A 22,789-nucleotide genomic window follows, 5' to 3' on the forward strand; every position below is an offset into this window, starting at 1 on the left:
TCCTGGCTTCTAGTTTGTTTCTTTTCCTGCTCAGTATTTCCTCAAATCCTGTACGTGCTAGCTGTTATTGCTGCTCTGGCTGGCTTATTACAAATATTCATTCCCCTTTGTATAAAGAAATTGAAGTGCATTGTAGAGATGATGATATATGTTGCTTCAGACCAAGGGAAAGCTATAAATTTCCTGTCTTCTGATGCTGTCAAGCACTGTATAAACTGCTATAAACCAGGACTTCATAGAGTCAGTCATTGTTCTCAGAGTAAAGAAAGACTGGAAAGAGATATGAGTAAAATATTAGAATTTAGAGGAATGATTTTTAGAAGGAAGTACAAGGCAACTTTCAAGGAATTATAGTTGTCATTATGAAAAAGGTGAGGAAGGAATGTGGTTTATTTCTAATATGTTTGGGAGATTATCAACTTGTCTCCATGCACAGGGGCAAATCCCCATGGATGTGATCTGCAGGGCTGTATTTCTGAGGAACAGAAGTCAAGTGCACTTGTTATCACTGCTCTGTCAGTTGCTTTTGCCATTGTCTAATTCCTAATCGGCAAAGGCAGAAGATAAAATGCTTACTGGAAAATCTGAGTGGAAAACACTGTTTAACAAAAAGCTGAATGGAAATACTTACCTCTTCCTATGACTTCATTGAAATGGACAATTAGGCTGCTCGGCCCAATCACTACGTGCTGAACTGCCTGGACCAGTTCTGGATTTAGAGCACTGAGGTCAATGTGGACCGTATTTTGCAGTAATGGACTGGATATATCAGAGTCCCCACTAGTTAGGATGGGGGATAGGTCTGTCAGAGGATACTGCACTTGTCTGCATGATCCATTCTGAGTTGTGTTAGGAAACTGGTCTGCAAGATAAAGCAAAAATATTAGAAGCAATAGTGAAATCTCAGTGGGGACAGCAACAGGGGCAGCAAATTAAATTAATAACAAAACCAAATTTTAAATTGAAATTGAAAGAAATGGTAGTTGCATCACTGAATGAGGGTAGGAAGAAACTTTACAAAGGAACTGGTTTAATAAAATAAGTTGGGAGAAGAAATGGGTCTATGTGTGTGAGTGTGTGTATTTATATATATATTTTAAAAATTTATTGATTTTCTTTTAAGTATATTAAGCAGTAACTTTGAAAGCTTGTTTACCTTCTTCACTTCCTTAGACACTTCTCTTTTTACATGTAACAAAAAGTCAAGCTTGTTTTTTTAATATACTATATCTTCAAGAAAGCAAAGGAGCAAAAGAAGTCAAGCAACTGCCTTGTCTCACAACAATCCAACTCAGACATAATAAGATGAAGAAGATGCCTTTTGAGAGACTAGTGTTTATTAATGGAATTAATTAGTGTTGCTCAAAACCCATGTGGATTCCTGGCCAAAGAAAAATATGTGTAGTGAAATGTTATATATTTAATATATATATGGATACACACACATACACACAAATGATTAGAAATATATAATGGCTAAAATTTCAGAACTGGAAACTTTTCACGTTAGTGGTAAATTCTCCATTGTGGTGATGCAGCAGATTAAGTGCTACTGCTATTTAGAGAAAGCAGATTAGAATTGGGTTAGTGTGCCATTTGTATTGCTTAGTTGATGGCGTTTGGAAAGAGATCAGATCAACATTCCTTGTAAATTGATCTTTATAACCAAAACTCTGTAAGAGTCTCAGGCAAGCTTCTCTTTTGCTAGGTGAAGCTTTTCCATTTCAGGGATGGGGAACTGAGGGGCTGAGAATAAACTTCTTATTGCCAAATAGGGCAGAGGGCCACCAGTTGCTTTGCCCTTTCCACTGGGAATCCATACATGTCAAGGAGAGGGCATTATATCTGCAGCAACGGACCTGAAGATAAACTAGGCTGCTTATTGAAATGTATTAGTATATAACACAGGGTGAGGGGAAAGGCTTATGTGGGGTGCAGTCCCCATTAGCACCAAAAGATAATATTGTTTGTCTGCAAAAGAGTAGGAAAATCAGAACTTAGGAGAAGGGCATAAAAAGAAAGTTGATGGTACCCTGACTATTCCTAATTCTACCTAAGCATTTTTAGTATTTTTCACATTGGACAACTGGGTTAATACATCAATTTGGCTGGAGCAGTAAATCTCAACCGTGGTTCCAGAAAAGCTTTCGGATCACCTATAGTTAGAGTAATCACTAGCTGGAAACTAGACAGATGCAACCTTAAAGAAAGGATGCAGAATATCTTGGGAGTGCATGAGATACTGGATGGTGAGGGAAGAAAAGAGTCTCGCTGGGTGTCTGTTCCTTTAATCCCAGAATCAGGTTTTCCAGATCTTCCCCAGGGGATGGAAATGCAGATGAACCTCTCTAAACTCGGTTCCTTCACCTTCACTTCTCAAACCTTTGCACCAAGAGATCAGGGTTCTAAATTCTCAGAGGTGCAGAAATTGAGGGAAATCCTTGATGAGGCACAGGAAAAAAAGACCTCTGGCATAGAAATTCTGTTGACCTTTGGGTTAAGTTCAAACATGTGCACAAACCAATTTAAGTCATCAGTGTGTGATTCTGGTATAAGAGACAGAGAATTCTAGATCTGGATGAAAGACTGTCAAGGAAGCAGACCCCACCACATAAAGAGAGAGCTCTGTAGGTGCCTCTTTGTTAGGTGCTGGCTGTCCATTTCCTCATTCTTTTCTCTGGATGGCCTTCTTTTGCCTATTTTGTTTTTACATGTCTCCAAGGAGTAGGTTCAATGTAGGAAAGAGGGTGAAACTCAAGTTTCTTACCAATGATGACAGGTCTGGTGAGTAATGAGGTTGGAGGAAGATTAAGTATGCTTCTTTAAAAATAATTACTTGTGAATTTTAATGATCTCAGATTAGAGCTATTAAATGTGAATATGAAATAATAATTAGGTCTAAATTTCAAAATTATAAACTGGATTTGATTTGTTCATGTGTTTAAGTGCTTGGATTCTTAAAGGTGAATGGAGTCATGTGGGAAAAGACAACATTAACAGTGTCTACAGAACATCTCTACAGAACCAACATAAACTTCAAAAAGTAAGAGGCAGTAAGTGTGGAAAAAGTTAAAATTTTAAGGCCTCATTGCTCTTGTACTTGTTTTGATGAGCAACTTCTAAGTTTTCCAGTATCCTTAACCATCTGTGACTCATTTTTTTTGTCCAATGGTAAATATTCAACCAGGAAAATGCTTGGACTTGACTCACGTCCTGTAGCTTCTAAAGATAATGGAGCAGATACAATACAGAAATTTTGCTTTTATGAGGAGATTTTAAATAAAACAATGTGAAATGCTCTGGCTAACCAGACCATTATTAAACCTGGTGTTTTGCAAAGCAGATGATGTTAACCCCTCCTTTTAAAATAGCATAATTGAAGGTTTTTATTGGATAATACCCAAAATATATTCAAGTTCTCAGATGCTGTGGGTAAAAGGCTGAGTACTAACAGTTCACTGAGAATCCTTCAAAGGCATGCTAAAGGTATAATTTAAATGTTTGAGGATCAACATGTTAAAAAAATGTAGCAGTACCAGGTTCTATTTAGAGAAAAATAAGTTTTATATTTTAATTCTTTCTGGGTTGTTAAAGAGAGCTTCACAATTTCTTAGCATTGCACTCAGATGATAAACACCTTACCTTTGTGCAAATGATTTTAAAATGAACTTCTTTTTTGTGAGAACAGAGTGTAAAGGCTCTAAAAATCTCATATAATATATATATGAGTTCATTTTAAAATTAAGAACCATATAATTCTGTGTCAAATTAAATACTTCTTTGGCCAAAGTAGAGATAAATACTTCTTTTATATGTTTATGAAACTATAAAGGCAAAACCCAAAATAAACAACAATGCCACAACCCACTGAAGGTATATGTATAGGTATTTCTCAGAACAATAAATTGAAATATACCTTCTGGAAAAGTAGCTCGGTAGTCTACAGATTCATTTGAAACCATTTCTGTAGTTGGGCTTACACTTCGGGCACTTACAAGCCTATCCAAATGAGGAGTGTGTACTCTTGCATCATAGCGAACTAATTCACTGCCCAGATCTTAAAACAGAGAGAGAGAAAGAGCTCGTTAAAGACTTGGCTATCATGGGTCCCAGTAGACTTTGACCTAGTAACCAGAACTCATGGGTTTTATGGATTGCATATAAAACTGCACACATGAATCTACGACAATTTTTAACTGTAGTGACCGTATTCTTAAGGCAACTCCTTAAAACAAACAATAACAAAAAATGCACCTTTAATTTGCTTTCTCTTTTTCAGCCACAGGAAAAGCCCGAGTGATAAGAGTATTATTGATATTAAGACAACACCAACAATCAATCCTGTGAAATTCTGATCTGGTTGAACTATTACTTTTCCAAGGACGGTTGAAGAAACTGCTTGCTTCCACTAAAAACGACAAACAAAAGTCAGAATTTAGCCATGATAGATACAAAATACACTACACAGTTGAATCACAGTCTGCCTTTTTATTACTGTTCTAGAAGTGGTATAACTGCCTTCAGATTAATAAGACATTCCTCAATTCTGCTTCTGTGCTCAAATAATTAGGGGCTACTGATCACTGAAATACTCTCATGATGTTTAGGTATGTGTACTTGCAACTACGTATTAGAGATAAAATAATAAAAATCAGTCTCTGTTTTCAAGGAACTGGAGTATAAAAGGATAAAAGGGAGACAAACACAAAAATAAATGATTACAGTACAATGTGATTAGTACTGCAGAAGTATGAACATACAATAAGGAACAGAGACAACAGGATATTAATTCAGTCCTAGAAGGTAGGGTAGATGGTAGAGGGGACTCCTCATAAGAGGTAAATAATCGTATTATTATTATGGGATAATAAAAGTCTCAGAATATTTTAATTTCAGCTTTAATACATAGAAGAAATCTTTGAAGTCCCTTCTGGCTCTAACATGGTATGATTTTTAGGATTTATGATCCTTCTGAATTCCAAACTCTGATCCCATGATTCGGCTTTAGATTCTTAATTCTTTTCATACTTTCTCATTTCATAACTTTTTGGAAGGCTTCAGGAACCCTTTAAAAATCATGCCTTCTTGGATAAACAAAATGTGGTGTACCTACACAGTGGACTATTATTCAGCTCTTAAAAGGAATGAGGTTCTGATACACGCTACAAGGTGGATGAACCTTGAAAACATGCAAGTAAAATAAACCAGACACAAAAAGACAAATATTGTATGATTTCACTAATATGAAATGCCTAGAATAGGCAAATCCATAAAAATAGAAAGCAGATTAGGGGTTACTAAGGGCTGGGAAGAGGAGGGAGTGTGACAGTACTATTTAGTGGTTCCAGAGTTTCTGTTTTGGGTAATGAAAAAGTTTTGGAATTAGTTAGTGGTGACGGTTACACAACATTATGAATGTAATTAATGCCACTGAATTGTATGCTAAAAAATGGTTAAAATGGCAAATTTTATGTTATATGTATTTTACCATGATTAAAAAAAATTAGTAGTGTAATACACCTAAAACCATTGAATTGTATACCGTAAATGTGTAAATTGTATGGTACGTGAGTTAATCTCAATAAAGCTGTTAAAAAAATGAAAAAAAAATCACTCACTCTGGTTCCCAGTTATCTGATTTAGCTGTTTACATGAAAGAAGTGACTGTAAAATAGCTTAATTCTCATTTTACTTCATCCAGTGCATACATATTCTTTTACTTATGGATCCATGCATTTGAGGTCACTATGGAGGGCAATACTGTGTCGGCTCTGGCCTCCTGGGGTGGTGAGATGTGGAGAAAGGGCACTCTTGAATGTGTCCTTATCCCTCCTGAGCATTATAGCAAATTTTGCCAAGAGTATGGTATGATGGAGAGGGAGTAAGGCTACCAAGGACTTTTGAGATCTACCCTGTGAAGCTTGGGAAGGAGTCAGTGCAACAAAAAACTCACTATTTCTAAAACAACAACTAAGAATCAAGGCTGAGCTGATGAGCCAAAGCCAACAGACAAATGAGCTTTAATGATTTATTTTAAGCCTGTAGTGACATAATTACTCTGGCATCTTTATTTACATCATGAGAGGAAAGCAAGAATCCCACCTCTATATTTAGCTCGCTGTTCAATTTCAGCAGGTCATTGGGGACCGTACATAAAACGGCTTCAGAATGCGAGTGTATATTCTCACAGCTCTTATTCCCAACTTTTAACACTTCACCTTTAACTGCTTCAGGATCAATATCATTTCCCTGAAAGAAAAAAAAAAAAGAGATTGTTAACACTTCACAATTTTGCAGGAATGCAAACAATTGTGAAGGAATATAAATACACTGCAAACATAGGCCTTGTTGTTTGCCAAGCCATGTGATTTTCTGATACTCATTTTCATGGGAATTTGGATGGCTGAAAGACAGCATGACCATTTCAGGGTGCTAATTAGCCAAGAATCATAGCATATAGCTTTTGCATCAAATTGAAATTCAGAGAAAAGGAAATAGATTCTTGGTTTACACCTTTACGTCGAATGATCTTATTTATAATCACCTTATTAATGTTTTCAGGGGGCATTGATGGTTGGCAAAAGGGAAACAATTTAGAGATTCAGTTGTTGAGCTGTCTAATGCAGGGATACCCAGCTTTTGCTTCACTTCTAGAATCACACTGAGGGCTTTATAAACTAGTGATGCCTGGGTCCCATCTCCAGAGATTCTGATATAATTGATCTATGTCAATAAATTCCTTTTGTTGTTTTGAGTTGAGCAGTTTCTTTTCATCCATCTTGCACAGTTGGATCCTATACATAAATGAATCCATTTTTAAAGAAATTCTCATAAGACACCGTATGACCCTCATTATGATTTGAGAACATGATTCCATTATTTTGAAAAATTCTACATAACTACATGAGGTCTTTAAAAACATTATTCAATTTGATATATCTAGTTAACTGAAGTTACCATTAGGCATTTAAAATATCAACGTTTTGTTGAAGAAACCACTAATTAGCCTTGGGAAAGAAGTGAAAAGAGAGGTACAATTTCTCATGAAGACTTAACGAGTAGGGTTATTAATTAAAAAGTCATTACTTTGAGGAGAGAGATATTAAAACATATTAGTATTTTTCTTAGGGACAAAGAGCATCCAATAATAACTACACTACTACTACTTTGTTCCTACTTTGTTTTATATGATCTTTAATACTTGGCAAACTGCTTTTACATACATTGTCTCATATGTATCTCAATAGATTGGCAAGTTAAATATTATCCCGGGAAAAGAAGTTGGAAGAAAATACTTCTTTCTAACATGAATTTGGAGCTTAAGAAAAAACAGATACAGACAAACTCTATCCTTATGATATTTCTAGAGGCAATACGTGTACCCCTTTGAACCAGGTCACTACACAGGGCAAGTCAACGTAGAAGCACATAAATCTAATCGGTCACTTTGGGGCTTCAAATGACAACTTGTTGGTTAGGTCTGAGAAGGGCTAAGGCACTGGCTCACATATTGCAGGGAATTCAGGGAATGACAAAGGAAAGAGATTAAAGAGCTGGAGGGCTTGATTTATGAGGGAATGACTAAAATGTGTCTTGCTTGCTTAGATAATAATGAAGGCTGGGGGAAGGGATGAACATACTGAATTTACACTTCTAATACTTTTAGGCTCAGGGTTGCCTAGGATGATGCATAAAAGCGTCTTTAAAACAAAAACAGATTACACAGCTGAACAACGAAATCCCTTTTCATTTGTGCCTACTAACAAATACATGATAATTAGTGACTTACATAAGAAATTATTAGCTTTGTGTGTTTAGTGATAATTTTATTTTATTTTAAAATCTTTATCATTTTTTAATTGAAGTATAGTCAGTTACAATGTGTCAATTTCTGGTGTACAGCACAATGTTTCAGTCATACACATATACATACATCTATTTGTTTTCATATTCTTTTTCATTATAGGTTATTATAAGACATTGAATGTAGTTCCCTGTGCTATATAGAAAAAAATTTTTTATATATTTTATATATAGTAGTTAATATCTGCAAATCACAAACTCCCAATTTATCCCTTCTCCCCTCCTTCCCCACCTCTTTTCCCGGTAACCATAAGATTGTTTACTATGTCTGTGAGTCTGTTTCTGTTTTGTAGATAAGTTCATTAGTGTCTTCTTTTTTCTTTAGATTTCACATTTGAGTGATATTTCTGGATCATATGGTAAGTCTATTTTTATTTTTTTGAAAAATCTCCAAACTGTTTTCCATAATGTCTTACACCAACCTCATTCCCACCAACAGTGTAGGAGGGTTCCCTTTTCTCCACACCCTCTCCAATTGTTTGAGGACTTTTGAATGATGGCCATTCTGACTGGTGTGAGGTGATACCTCATTCTAGTTTTGATTTGCATTTCTCTGATAATTATCGATATTGAGCATTTTTTTCATGTGACTATTGGCCATTTGTATGTCTTCACTGGAGGATTCCTTGTTTCAGTCATCTGCCCATTTTTGGATTGGGTTGCTTGTTTTTTTGTTATTTACAAAGTTGTATGAGCTGTTTATATTCCGGAAATTAAACCTTTGTCAGTTGCATCATTTGCAAATATTTTCTCCTATTCCGTAAGTTGTCATTTTGTTTTGCCTATGGTTTACTTTGCTGTGCAAAAGCTTATTAGTTTAATTAGGTCCCATTTGTTAATTTTTGCTTTTATTTCTATTGCCTGGATAGACTTCCTTAGGAGAACATTGCTAAGATTTATGCCAGAAAATGTTTTGCCTATGTTTTCTTCTAGGAGGTAGTGATTATTTTAAAAGTCTACAATCTGAGATATCACAAAAGTGATACTGGAAGCCCAATCTATATAACAAAGGGACTTGAGTTAAAAAAAAAAAGGTATAGGATACTTTTTGTCATTTAAAATAAACATAGCTTTATCAAGCTGAGGAAAAAAAGGTATATGTTTAGAAATTTTATTATTTACTTTTTATTATTTAATATTAACTATTATTAAATAGTGGAACATATTTACAAAGTTGGCTTAGTTTTTCAGTCATTAAAATGGTAATATATAGGTTTTAAAATAAAACAAAATAGAAGGAGCTTTCTGGTCTTCAATCCCTTACACACACAGAGCAATTGAGAGTTATAATTATCTTGTTTTATCTTGTAAAGACACTTCCCTGAGGTAGGCATTATTGTACTTCCTGCTTTACACATTGAGAACTAAGGTTCAAGAACGGACTTGGTTCTGAAGCAAATCAATTCTATTTGATACAAAATCTATTTACTGTCCACTATTATGTGATAAATACAATGCTAGTTTCTGAGAACATAAAGATGAGTAAGTGTTTCTTCCTCTTGATGTAATGTCAAAATGAAAACATTTCTAAACTGAAAAACTATGACTCCCAATGTGTCATATCAGGACGTCCCTTGTCTCTTTGCTCTGCAATTCTGGCTACTTATGATGCATATTTCTACCCAGACTCAGGCCTGGGAACCCATGTCTAAGCTGGTTATAGAACAGAGCAGATGGAGGTGTAAGGGGTAGGATATGAACAACAGCATTACAATAGGAGGGGTCCCACAAGTTTTCATACCTCCAGGTGGCCACAATGTTGAGTCTGGGAAAGTCGGCTAAGACAGTGAGGTGGGATGGTAGCAGGACTCAATCAGGCCATGGTCCAAGGAGGCTAGCAGCAGACTATCAGTGAGGTGGTGGTGGTGGTGATGTGGTGACACTTACGCTTTACCCAGAGGATATGAGTCCCTCAGCTTAGGAAATGGGCCGAAGAATCTTAACAGAAAGCTTCAAACTAAGTCATAGGAGGTTAATAGACATTTGGGGAAAAAAGTTCCCAGAAAAAAGTTCATCTCGAGAAAAGCTGAGTGAACCAAAATTAAACTAGTTTCTTCATTGGCCTATTTGGGGTACTGGGAAACCACAGGTGCTGTCTATGTGCCCTGGAATATGTTTTTGTTTCCCCTACAGAATGCATATTAAAGTGTGCAGCACAGGGAAATACAGTTGACCCCTGAATAATGTGGGAGTGAGGGGCACTGAACCCCATGCAATTGAAAATTCATGTACAACTTCAGTAGGCCCTCTTTTTTATCTGAGGTTCTGCATTCATGGATTTAGCCAACCACGAGTCATATAATACTCTAGTATGTATTTATTGAAAAAAATCCATATGTAAGTGGACGTGCAGTTCAAACCTGTGTTGTTCAAGGGTCACTTGTACTAATTTACAAGCACCAGCAATAAGAATAGGCCTTGACATTGGGCCAAATGACCTCTAAGAAAAGAGCCCTTTATTTCCACCCCGTCTAGAGACAGAACTGGCCTCAACAGTGGTTGTGAATGGGTTTGGGCCTATAATTGCACGTACACTAGTCAGAAGTGGAAGGAAGACAAACTCTGGCTGGCTCTGGGCAGCAGGAAGACTGAGTTAGCTCAGAACTCTTCTCCCTTCTAGATCCTTCTGGTGCCTAGACACTGACACAGGTCTCTAACTGAGCTCCCAACTTTTGTTCTTGTGCTCACAGTGTCGTAGCCCGAGCCCCTGTTCCTTGCTTAAGCTGATCTTCCTGCTCCATTTTTCTTGTTTTAGCCAATTTTCCAAATTGGACTTCTGAAGTCTCTCCATTACCATGTACATTAGTGTGCTCCAGAATAAGATGAACCACCCCCCCCCCCGGGCAGTGTCAGGCAGCCCTTGTTCCAGCATTAAATACTGTGCTTCTCTAGTTTTCATAAAACATGCTCATGCATTAAAAGGCATATAATAAGATAATTAGGGAAAATATAGGGTTTCCTTAAACAGAATTGATTTTTAGATTATTTGAGAGAGTTTAGAGCTATTTTACTTAAAGAATTGTATAAACAGTTTCATACCATATGACAGAAAATTTCTCTATTATGAAAGGTATTTTGGTATACATTAAATGAAAGTTAACATGAAAAGCTCTGTAATTTAGTGGAAAGAAGACCAAATTTGGGATAAAGAAACTTGAGTGTGAGCCCTTGTTATGCTGCTTGCTCCCTAGGTGACCCAAGATAAATTACCTAATCTTTCTAAACCCCTATTTACTCATCTATAAATGGGGATAAACATCACTGACCTTACAACCTCATAAGTCCACATGAGTCTCAAATGAAACAACGTATGTTGAAGTACTGTGTTAACTAAAATTCCACACAAATGTGAGCTGTTGTTGACATGAACACTGAGTCCTAATGTGTACTCCCCAAGAGATGTCTACTTCTGATGACCACTGCCTACAACTGGTGCCTAAGCCTTCATCATAAACCACCTCTCATATTGATAAGGTTCTGATTTGTCTTGAGGAGTGACTGATCCTTGGTCTCAGTTACGTATTTTTGATCCAAACTTGGCTGACCCTCTTGGCCATGGTGTAGTCACTGGGCCAATTGCTGACTGAGGCAATTCTCAACTAAGGCTGGAAACTATCACAACCTCTCTTTAGCCAAGGAATTCTTGTATGCAGGGCTGCCTGAGGAGCACGAACTCTTCCTGGCAATAACAAGCAAATCTCACTCTAAACACGATTCTTTCCACAGTGCTTTCACTGATGGAACACAAACATACTTCATATTTATGTTCTGAATGCTAATTGAACAAACACAACATGAAATAAAATGACCTCCTTTCTTTTAATAAAAGCAATCCACTACTTGTCCAGAAGAGACAAAGAACTTCTCTTTTCTTTTCTTTTGCTTTACATTCCTTTGTTTCTGCTCTGAGAGGCAGAGGTTTTAATGTGATCAACTTTAGAAACTGGTAAAGGGTTAAACTGCAGTCACGCAAAGATTCTCCTACACCTTAGATTTCTTCTTACACGTAAGTAAAGTGGAATTCGGAGACGATTAAATTATGACACCAAAACAGTCCCCCTAAACTGCTCCCTTTCCCCCAGATTGCCACTCTGTGACATGACAGGTGTTGTACGCTTACACTTGTTAGAGAAAACAGTCATTCTGTGTACAGGCAAGAAAAGAAAGTGTCTTGTGTTTGTTTCCAGAGACCTCTTGGGCCAGGTTGGGAATAGTATGGAAAGGCTCAGGATGGTGTCAAATCATGTTTTTCTTGGTTCAACGGTTTCACAGGACATTGAATAATGGGTATTTAATTTACAGAAAAAGGAGTTTTCTCCTTCATATAAGACTGCTTGGAAGGATAAAGAACCATTTATCTAATCCTTTGATGATAGATAGAGGAACAAAAAATGGGATTTCTCTGGGTGTAAAAATATTTGCAAATAAACCATTGTTTTCATCAAGAAAAACCAAATGGAATCTTTCAAATGGCAAACACAGTAATTGTTGAAAGTAAAAGGTCACACTAGATTAGTTTTACTGAAAAAAAAAGAAGCAATAAAAGCTTTCTCCTTTTCTAAAACTAATTAAAGAAGCAGATGAAAGAACTTTGCTATGGTAAACATGCTGTTCATTGAAACAGGCTTCCATTTAATTTCATGCTGGGCTTGCTTAATTATTGTACAAAACACAATTGCGAGGTTAGTAAACTTGTATGTGCGTGAACGTGTGCATGGGTTTGGCTGTAGATAAAATCTTGTTTTGAAAAAGCAGAAAATTTTTAGTAGAAATGTATTCTTACTTAGATGGAGACGATCTATGGGAATTGATATTACATCTAAACAGGGACTATCCTATTACTTGATGTTTGTTCATATTGTCATGCAGGCTGTCTTTCGGGGGAAAATTCTGCATGTCTAACACAACATGTTGAAGGAAAAATATTTTGCTGTTTCTAGTGACTGGAGCTATAGATAATTAAAGTTTTGACCATTTTGCCTCTTTTATTACTATTTGAAGTAAAAATGACTGAAGCAACATAAAAGAGCTGAATTTTAGCCTTTGTTCTGCCACAATTTCATCACGTTAACTTCTCTGGGCTTTAGTAGTCTTTGCAACAGGTTGGGTGAGAAAAGATGATCTATTATTGTCCAATTAAATTATATTTAGATGCTAATATATTCCTGAGGTAAAGGAAATCCAGCTCCATTTATAAAACAGCTTAGAGATGACCACACCCAGATATAAAATTCCAAGTATTGGAAGGAAGTACGGAACTACAATTGATGCATTTACATTTAAGACTCTTCCCTTTTACCTTATAATGAGCATCCAGGGAAATACAAAACACTGGCAGAATAATGCATCACAGGCAGCTTATTTAATGGATTTGTGTCCCACATTTACTACTTTTTAATATATACACAAGAAAGAGTTTTTAAATACTTCGTTAAAAAGCAGTCCATGATTATACATACGTTTTAGTCTTATGTCAATAAGATTTGTTTTTCAGAGCTTAGATATTTGCTGATGTAGTATAAGATAATGACCAAGTACAACAATTCTATTCACATAGCTATGAATTCAATTAAGTGCAAGTTGGTGATTTAAGAGAGCATTTTAAGCATTTCTTACCTTAATTTCCAGTACATTTTCATTGCCTATTGAGATCATCACTGGTTTTTCAAAAGGCTTAAACACAGGATTATGTACATAAATGAGATCAAAGTGTTTGGAATGGATCCCATCTAACATGAAAAAGGCTTTGGTTTTCACAGGGAGTTGTAGGTTCAGCTGTTGTAGTGAAGGAGTTGTACAGCAGATTATCTCTGAATTAGAGCGATGCTGACATGCCTGTAGTAAGACACAATTATCCACTGTGAACAGAACACCGTGCTTTGATAACATCATAGCAACTTTCACATTTCACTGATTCAGACAATCAATTGAAAGTAAATAATTTTTGAAGAAATCTCCATTTAATTTCCTAATGTTGAAGAACAAATTTCTGGAAACATGACAGATGTAAGATTATCTAAACAATGCAGCTCTTCGAAGGAGCTACAGAGCTTCACTTGCTAGGAATAAGCTATGCTGATCTATCTGAAGCTGTCTCTCTTCATCACTTTATTTTCCTTAAGAAGACAGGACAGTCACCTAGAGGGTGACTATTTATGAAATTGCTATGGAAGGGTGGGAGCTAGATTTTGTGTAGTTAGAAGTCCTTATTCACATCCTAGCTTTAAACTAACCTGTGAGAATCAGGGCAAAGACCTTACTTGGGCACTCAGTTTCTTTATTTAGGAATTAAGATTAAAATGCTATTCACAAGGTGGAATACTGCATGGTAAAGTGCTTTGTCCACTGCCAAGCACCATACGCTTCACATTATAATTAACTACATAGTTAAGTCATCTTATTAGTCTGTTTTAAGCTATCAATTACTGAGTGCCAGGTTTGTGCAAAATACTTTACAAGGTTGGTCTCATTTAATTCTCACAATAATCCTATGAGGTAGATGCTATGATTACACACATATTAGAGATGAAGAATCTGAGATTTTCGAGCTGATGTCATCAGACCAGGTCACACAGCTCTGAGTGGCAAAGTAGGGAAAATAAATCCAAGGCCACTGGCTCCAAAAATCGTCTAACTCCCACACTGTGTGGTTTCTTGCTCACTCTGTATTCTATATTAGTAAATCTTTTCCTATGCTCTCTATTTTACAAAGCCTCTGCTATTATTATTTTATGGCCTTTGATCTGTCATTTCAAATCTTCCCCTTTGTAATTCTGATTTATAGAAGCTTGGAAAATGTGGTTTCCTCTTGATTGTGCTTAGACTAAACCAGCAACACAAAGTGGCACATTTAAGGTTAAACGGTTGCATTTTTTCCCCTCAAGGAAAAGACAAACAAGCAACAACATCCCTTTGATTTCCTCTCCTTTGACAAGCAGAGTTGGAGATAAAACAATTACTTATGTCCACAACAGAAAAAGGACTCAAGACATACATATAAAGCCACAAACAAAACTGGATATTTGATATTTTTAAATACATAATTTAAAAAATTATCCTACATTTAAAAATGTGCACTATAATCAGGTAAAGAAAACTGATACATAGATATAATATGAATAAAATTTATTTAGTTTTGTATCAAATTTATATTATAATGCTAAAAGCTATTTATTCCTATCATCTTGAAAAATGGAAATGAACAATTTTATTGCCATTAAAATAATTCTCTACAGTAACAAGAAATTTGAAAACTATACAATAAATTGCTGGCTTCTAGGACATAATGCGTATTAACAAATTAATATGCAATTTGTTTAAGAAGATGATTTGTATTTTTATTTTAAAAGATTTGAGTTTGTTGGATTTAAAAATTATTGTGGCGGATCGATATTTCTAAATTAGACCTGACCAAGAGTTTTTATCTTTTAAATAATGATTCAATTCAATCATGATCAGCTTCAAATTCTATAAAAAGCAGAGAACCTGGAAGGAACACACATCTCTTTATGAGGTAATTTTCACAAACAATAGTCAAACAGACCCACTGAATTTTTCACTCTTATCCAATTCAAATAGTTTTACTGTACTAATATGTTTGCGGCTAAAATAATAGAAGTTTACATTTCCGTGTATAAATGGACGCGATTTTAATCTTCTACCATTGTTTGAATCTTTCTTGGCATATTGGACTCATGTCTCACAACTAGGAGGTTTTTAATAACAATTTGATTACAAATGAATGAATAAAGCCATGTGTCCTCATAATGCTGGTGAGGGAGAAGGAAGAAAACTTAGCCATTGTTTTAGTAACACAAGCTTGGTGTGAATTAGATAAACTATAATTTCTCAGAGTTCTACTTTAAAAAGTCACATGCCAACACCAAAGAGGGCTATTGTTATTCTAATAGGTTAATGAAAAATTGTTATGCCTGCTTGTGGAGAACTGATGTCCTTTAAATTAATAGCAGTGGTATTCTAACTTTGTTTGCGGCTGTGTGTGGGGATTGGTTTCAAAGCTCTCTACTTCATACAGTGGCTCTCTGGAGTACAATCTCTCAGGAGTATCATAAAAATCTAATAATACTCTTTAGAGGTGATGCAATGTGGCTGGTTGAGAAGGTCAAGAAAAATCTTATTTGAGATGACCTTATTGTTTGGTGATTTGGCTTGACATTTTTAGCTCCAAATTGGTTTTTGTAATTAAAGCACACTGCAGCCTTAGCCTTCAAGAAATATTGGATGGGAATCTAAAAGGAAGTGCTGTAATTCAATCTATTACCTTCCCAATCAAGACCTGGCTTGAGAAGAGGCACTTAGAACTTCCATTCTAAGTTGTGTGTACAAGTCCAACTAGATTATGGGTATTTCATATTAAAGAAAAACAACAAAAATATGAAATCTGTGTAAATAACTCCAAAATTCCTGAGGTCTAAAGTAAAACTACCATTTTAATGTGATCTATATAAATTGTTAGAGTACAAAATAGGTCAATCGCTTTCAAGGAGGCATTCAGTTAAATTCTGACTGATCTTGCAAATGAAAGAATAAAAGGTAGAGAAATACCAAACAACATACACACTCTAGGACATAAGTATTCTTCTTTCTCATTACTTGACAACATGCTAACAAAGGGACAGAAGAATGGTAAGAAAAGGGGGTGCATCAGAAAACATTGTGTGCCTGCCACTTAGGAAGACAAGGGTGCTGCAGCAAGATTAGAGGCTCTTATTAGACATTTTATTAGAGCAAAAGGGTTGATATTCTGTGGTGCATTAAAAAGAGAGGATAGCAAAAGGCGATGGACTGAATGTGTTCTCCCTAATTTCATATGTTGGAACCCTAATGCCCAATGTGATGGTGTTTGAAGATGGGATCTTTGGGAGATAATTAGGTCATAAGAGTGAGGTTCTCATGATGGAATTAGTGTCCTTATAAGAAGAGACACAAGAGAGCTTGCTTCCTTTTTCTTTCTCCTCCTTGTGAGGATACAATGAGAAGACAGTGTGTGTGTGCGTTTTGTTTAATCATGTTAGCCTGAGACTAGATAATATTTGTTGTTGAACAAAAAGTAGTATTTGACTTACCCTGCAAGGAAGATAACTAGCAAACATTAAAGGCAAAACTGAAATGTCTCCAGTACCATGAAAGCTGGAGGTAGAGGCAGAGATACAGAACTCTAAGTGCAACTATCACTCAAAGTACTTACCACGGTAAAGTTCCTTCCTGCTTCATGAACATTTATTACCATCCTCAGGACACTAACTGAATTCAGGTATTTTCCAACACCTGTTATTGTGCTCCCACCACTGGCAAAAATAAAAGAAAAAATAGCAATGTTGAGAGGTTCTTTCTTTATCAAGTATTTTAGGGGAGAAATTACATTAAATCACACGTAGTGATTGCAAGTTACAGCTACAGTCAGTCAAATGGAAGTTCAGTGATAACTTTTCTTTAGAAACAACTTACTTAACTTAAAAATATTTTTTAAAATTCATATTTCATAAGCTGAAGAAATGCATTTCTCTTTTTATTCACCAAATATGCAGAATAACTATTTTTTCCCTGTCTGAAAAAAAAAATACAAAGAAAAATGAACTTAATTAATTATTGTTGCTAGACTGATAGAATTAACAGAAACAAGGCAGACTGAACTGGGTCCAATGAGATACTAACTCAGTGGGAGTCTGGTGCAGGGAAAAGCTGTGTGGAAAGTAGGCAGGGTGAAGAGAAGAACGGAGAGAAAAAGGTGATTTCACCTTTGGGCACTAAGGTCAGTATAGAATTGAAATGTACATAATATAAGTGCATAAATACTACAGTGCCCAGTTAAACTGTTTTACTGAAATCTATTTAAAACATAATATAATAGGATAAAATATTTCTTGGCATAAACTAGCACTGATAAAGTCAAATCGTACTCAGAACCTGAATGTAGTTTTCACTCCTAAATTGGACAAGCAGCCTTCAAAAGAAAAAATGCAACAGCATCAAAGCCAGAGATAAAACTGTCTTCCTCTTGAGTATTCAACAGCCAATCATCCTCATGTTCATTATCGTCTTATACCCATCAGAAGCTTTTACTTACCTAATGAAAGATTTGGTGGGATGTATTTCGTAGACAACGGGGTCTTCCCGATAACTGAAGCTGTTTATCTCTCGGTTGGCTAAGTCAATTTTCAATTTAACAGGAAACTCAGTTGGAGTGGTTTGGGCTGGGGTATAACATTCGAGAATACTATCTGACACACTGAACAAAAAAAATTAAGAAAATGTACCTTAGCTCTTAGAGATACACATATTTTAGAATTATATCCGTAAATCAAAAGGATATCACTCAATGGCTCCTAAATGGGAATTTCCTGATGTGGTCTAGAAAAAAACTCTTTCTAATGTAGATTGTTTACATTTGACTGGATCCTAAACTTAGCTTTGTTGTGGACAAGCCATCCTTGACTTCAAAGTATTTGGGATTTTAAGCAATTTTTAAAGTATTCTTTTGGTACTTGGTTAAACTGAGTCTCTCCCAACTCTAAGAAGAAGAAACATAATTTCCCTCCTAACCCAATATCCTTCATGTTTCTTACCTCCCCAAAGTGATTTGGTTTAATTGTAAATCTTGATGGAAATGTTTGTTTTAATTTATTGTCAATTACCAGAATCTCACAGCTCATAGCATAGCTGAGATCCAAAGTATAACAAAGAAGGTGAATGGAAAGACAAAACTTAAAAGTGGAATTAGTAAACAACAAGGGAAAGGCATAAAAAATCAGCAAAAGGGATAGATGGATTTGGAAAGGGGGAAGTATTGTAAGCAGAAGAATAATAACAAACATCTTGATTTTTCCCCACAAAAGAATAATCTTTTTCTTGATTTGCTAGGTACAGATATTAATCTGACTTGATTGATACAACAATAAATAAATTTACAATACCTTTTCAAAGTACATGTTTTTCCACCAATTGAAATGTGTCTAGAATTCCCACTGTTTAGGTGCTTTCCAGTTAAAGTAAGTAAAGTGCCACCAGTTTTAGGACCGTAACTTGGAGAAATACTTGTTATTATAGGATCCTGAACAAGAGATAAAAACAAAACAAACTAACTTGTTAATTTTATAACTCTAAGTAGATTAAGTAATAATTAAATATCCTAGCTCATGAGAAAAGTAATGTCTATACTTACCACATAGGAAAAGGTACTATATTGTGCTGTCCCTCGATTGTTTGAAATAATTATGGACACATTGAAATGCTCATTCATTGCAGGACCAACTGTGCATTTCAACCTGAAAAAACAAAATTTAATATGTTACAAATCCAAAGGCATTTTCTGCTTGGGCTATTTTATATGAAGGGCCATTATCTCTACATAGTGAGCTGACTACTCTAAATAGCAAGCAGAATTACAAGGTAAGCATTAGTATCTAAAACTGTGTAATTTTATTTCTGTACTTTTATAGTAAACTGTATATTGACTGTTTGCATTATTTATACAGACAAATTAGGAAATGTTAAAACTCATAGATGCAGACCTCACCGATTGAAAAGTTCATAATAATCTAAGTCTAATCTTATATAATTGTAGGCATAATGTTTGGCATACTTAAGATAAAGAAATGGTATTTCAACAGCATATAAAACAATGGGCTAATTATAAATAAGCAAAATCTCTTCTTTAAAGTATGTGAAAAAGTGCATTTTTGTGGTTACACATGTTTATTGAAATTACTTAAAAATAATGACATTGTGATAGGCTTTCCATAGAATTATTTTTGAATTAATAATCTTATTACAATCCTTAAAAGTATAAATATAATTTGTTTTATTAAATATCTTTTCTTTTTGGGGGGACAGGATGTAGGGGGAGGTAATTAGATTTATTTATTTTTGGAGAGGTACAGGGGATTGAATGCAGGACCTTGTGCATGCTAAGCATGTGCTCTATCACTTGAGCTATACTCTCCCCCCTTTAAATATCTTTTTAAAGAAGAAAATGAATTGTGTTTTACTTTTATAGGTTCTAATTTATAATGCAATGAGCAAGAACTTATAAGGGTGATCTCTAAAATGAATCTGTTTTGCCATTAAGCTAAAGAAGTACGAGATTAACTGACATTTTGGTCTCAGTAAAATGAGTAGATTTAGAACTTTATATAACCCTGAAAGGAATTCAACTAGGTATAAAATAACCACTTGATAGAATAGGTTCAATCATAAAACTCTGAATGTTCGATTGTTGTTTCTATATGATAATGGCAAATTTCTGGATTCTCTGTTCACTATGGAATTCAGATCATACAGAAGGTACATGTAGAATATAGTAGAACAAGCATAGGTCTTAAATCAGTAGAGCTGAGTCTGAAGGCCTGTTCGGCTCTTACTCTCTGGATTACCTCTGCTAATCTACACTCCACCTTTCTGAACTTCAGTTACTATCTCTGTAAAATAGGAATAACATTGTTATCTCCCAGGAATCGGGAATGGCTAAATGAGCTACACTCCTTACGTTACAGTGCCAATAAATATCAGCTAAATATAAATTTAAACTCGTCAAAAACAAGGAGTCTCAAAAATGTGATTCACGAGAATGTCATTCTAAGTGAAGTAAGCCAGAAAGGGAAAGAAAAATACCATATGAGATCGCTCATATGTGGAATCTAAAAAAAAAAAAAAAAAAGAACATAAATACAAAACAGAAACAGACTCATAGACATAGAATACAAACTTGTGGTTGCCAAGGGGGAGGAGGGTGGGAAGGGACTGGGAGTTCAAAATCTGTAGATACTGATAGGCATATGCAGAATAGATAAGCAAGATTATACTGTATAGCACAGGGAAATATATACAAGATCTTGTCGTAGCTCACAGAGAAAAAACAATGTGACAATGAATATATGTATGTTCAAGTATAACTGAAAAATTGTGCTCTATACTGGAATTTGACTATAAATTGTAAAATGACTATAACTCAATAAAAATGTTAAAAAAATGTGATTCAACTGCTTCTCTACATTTCTGAGGCTTAGAAAGTGAATTTAGAAGAGAGGGTCTATATTGAGCTTTTCTGATTTTTATAGAAAAAGCTGTTGGAGATTTCCTTTATTGGAACACTTAAAGGTGGAACCACCCCAACCAGTGCTGCTCTTTCAAATCTAGCCAGACAATTTCTCAAGAGTTGTTACAAAAATGATTGAAAAACTTCCATATGCTGAATTCTTTTCTTCACCTAAGTAATGTCACCCTTCCCCCTCCTTAATTCTGGTGAGTAAGTAGGGTTAAAAACAAAAGAAAACAAATCCACAAGGAGAGTAATGGACCAAGACCCTTTCTAATTCAAGAGATGGATTTTCAGGGCGAATTTTACAAGTATTCATTCAAAAACAAAACCTGTTTTCCAACCACAGCCTGGCAAAGCATCCTAAGATCCTTACGTATTTGTCGTGCTCTCACTTAAGGTCAAGGTGCAACTCTCGTTCCCAAGGAAAACTTTGGTTTTCTTTAAGTCAGATTTATTATTCCTCCTGAATCCGAAGTCCCAGCCACATATGGTCAGCGTCGTCCCTCCTTCAAGGGGGGCACTAGTTGGGAAAACCTACAAGGAAAATACAGAACTTTAAAAAACCCAATGTATTATCTTTCAAACATGTGAAAAAGAAACAAACAAAATATGTATCCTCAAGAGTCTGAAGTCCTTCCCTTCTCCCAGTATCTAAAAAAAATTTAATATTTACCAAAGGAAAAAGGGTCACAAATTTCAGAGAATCTGGAACAAATATTAAAACTATCTGACAGGGTGATTAAGCAAGCTGTTTTCAGGAGATCTAGAGATGGGTGAGAGAGCAGATTCAGCCTGGGTGGGCATGGAGTTCCTTCTTAGGCTAGAGTAGACACACTTCGGGCCCAGACTTTTACATGCTTATAGAACCCCTTCACAGGCCTCCAGATTGAACTCTGTTCCAAACTCTTTCATGGGCCCTAGAAGCCAAACACCAATATATGCCTTGCTCTGGGTGTGTGCTACATTTATGTTGCTATGGTATTCCCCACCCAGAGAAAGTCATATAGTAAAAATAACACTCTTTGTACCCAGTGTTTTCACAGTTGCATTCAGCAGCTATCATAATATCAACCACATAGATGTTATTCAATCATATCTGCTATTCATTCATTCATTCACTATTTATTTATAAATCATCTACTATGTGCCAGGCATCAACAAATGAATAAGTGACTCCATTCCTTTATACTTATTAATTCATATTTTTTACTAATTTTCAATTTTTCTTTGCTCACTGTTTGATATATACCAGCTAGTTAATTGACAGAGCTAAAAATGATATAATATTTAATATATTCAATACATTATTTCCATAGAAATAGGAAAAAAAAAAAACAGAACTGGAGAGAGCCCTAAATGTGATCTGCATTGTAGCAATGTTTCTAATTGTCTCCCTTGGCATCACTGTACATCATATTTCTAGGATTGACTTTTTTCTTCATGCTCAGTATTAAATAAATAATAGGTTCATTTCATTATTGCAGAGTCATCTTTGGTGTATTAAAAGTAAAACGAATTTATTAATAAAAATTTGACAACTGTGATATAACATAGCATTAGGCCCTTATGAAGCCTATAAGACAACTATTCTTAGGTTAAAATTATTAAAACAAAACATATTTCCAAGTTAAAAATAAGCTTCTCCTCAGTAGCTTTGTGACAATTGAGAAAGGAAATGCTCTTTTGGGGGGACATATTGTAAATTGTGCTGTAAAGCACAATGGTGGGAAAACATAGCACCGCTATAGAGGCAACTCAAAAACTAGTAAAGGTATTTGCTAAAGGCCAGTTAGTGAAAGTTTAAAAGTGATTCTTTTACAATTCAGAAGGGCTTTTAGCAAAATTCAAATCTGCAAACATTCCCATCCC

The 22,789-nt window shown here is 35.3% G+C and overlaps 1 protein-coding gene across 3 annotated transcripts in view; it reads right to left on the reverse strand.

The window, feature by feature from the left end:
• The window catches only part of LOC102504138 (F-actin-capping protein subunit alpha-2), a 201,014-nt gene that overhangs the window by 114,331 nt on the left and 63,894 nt on the right, over positions 1-22,789 (reverse strand). For 2 of the 3 annotated variants that reach the window (XM_032483640.1, XM_006177483.3), the window contains exons 6-15: positions 21,294-21,454; positions 19,046-19,148; positions 18,798-18,934; positions 17,951-18,112; positions 17,072-17,171; positions 13,480-13,698; positions 6,103-6,249; positions 4,255-4,408; positions 3,917-4,057; positions 632-862 (exon numbers count right to left, since the gene is read on the reverse strand). In XM_032483640.1, the coding sequence (XP_032339531.1) occupies positions 632-862; positions 3,917-4,057; positions 4,255-4,408; positions 6,103-6,249; positions 13,480-13,698; positions 17,072-17,171; positions 17,951-18,112; positions 18,798-18,934; positions 19,046-19,148; positions 21,294-21,454 (1,555 nt within the window). The remainder of the gene's footprint in view (positions 1-631; positions 863-3,916; positions 4,058-4,254; positions 4,409-6,102; positions 6,250-13,479; positions 13,699-17,071; positions 17,172-17,950; positions 18,113-18,797; positions 18,935-19,045; positions 19,149-21,293; positions 21,455-22,789) is intronic. The other variant, XM_032483641.1, reaches the window with a different exon arrangement.

The sequence above is a fragment of the Camelus ferus genome, chromosome 7, assembly GCF_009834535.1.
Source record: "Camelus ferus isolate YT-003-E chromosome 7, BCGSAC_Cfer_1.0, whole genome shotgun sequence".
NCBI classification, from domain to species: Eukaryota; Metazoa; Chordata; class Mammalia; order Artiodactyla; family Camelidae; genus Camelus; species Camelus ferus.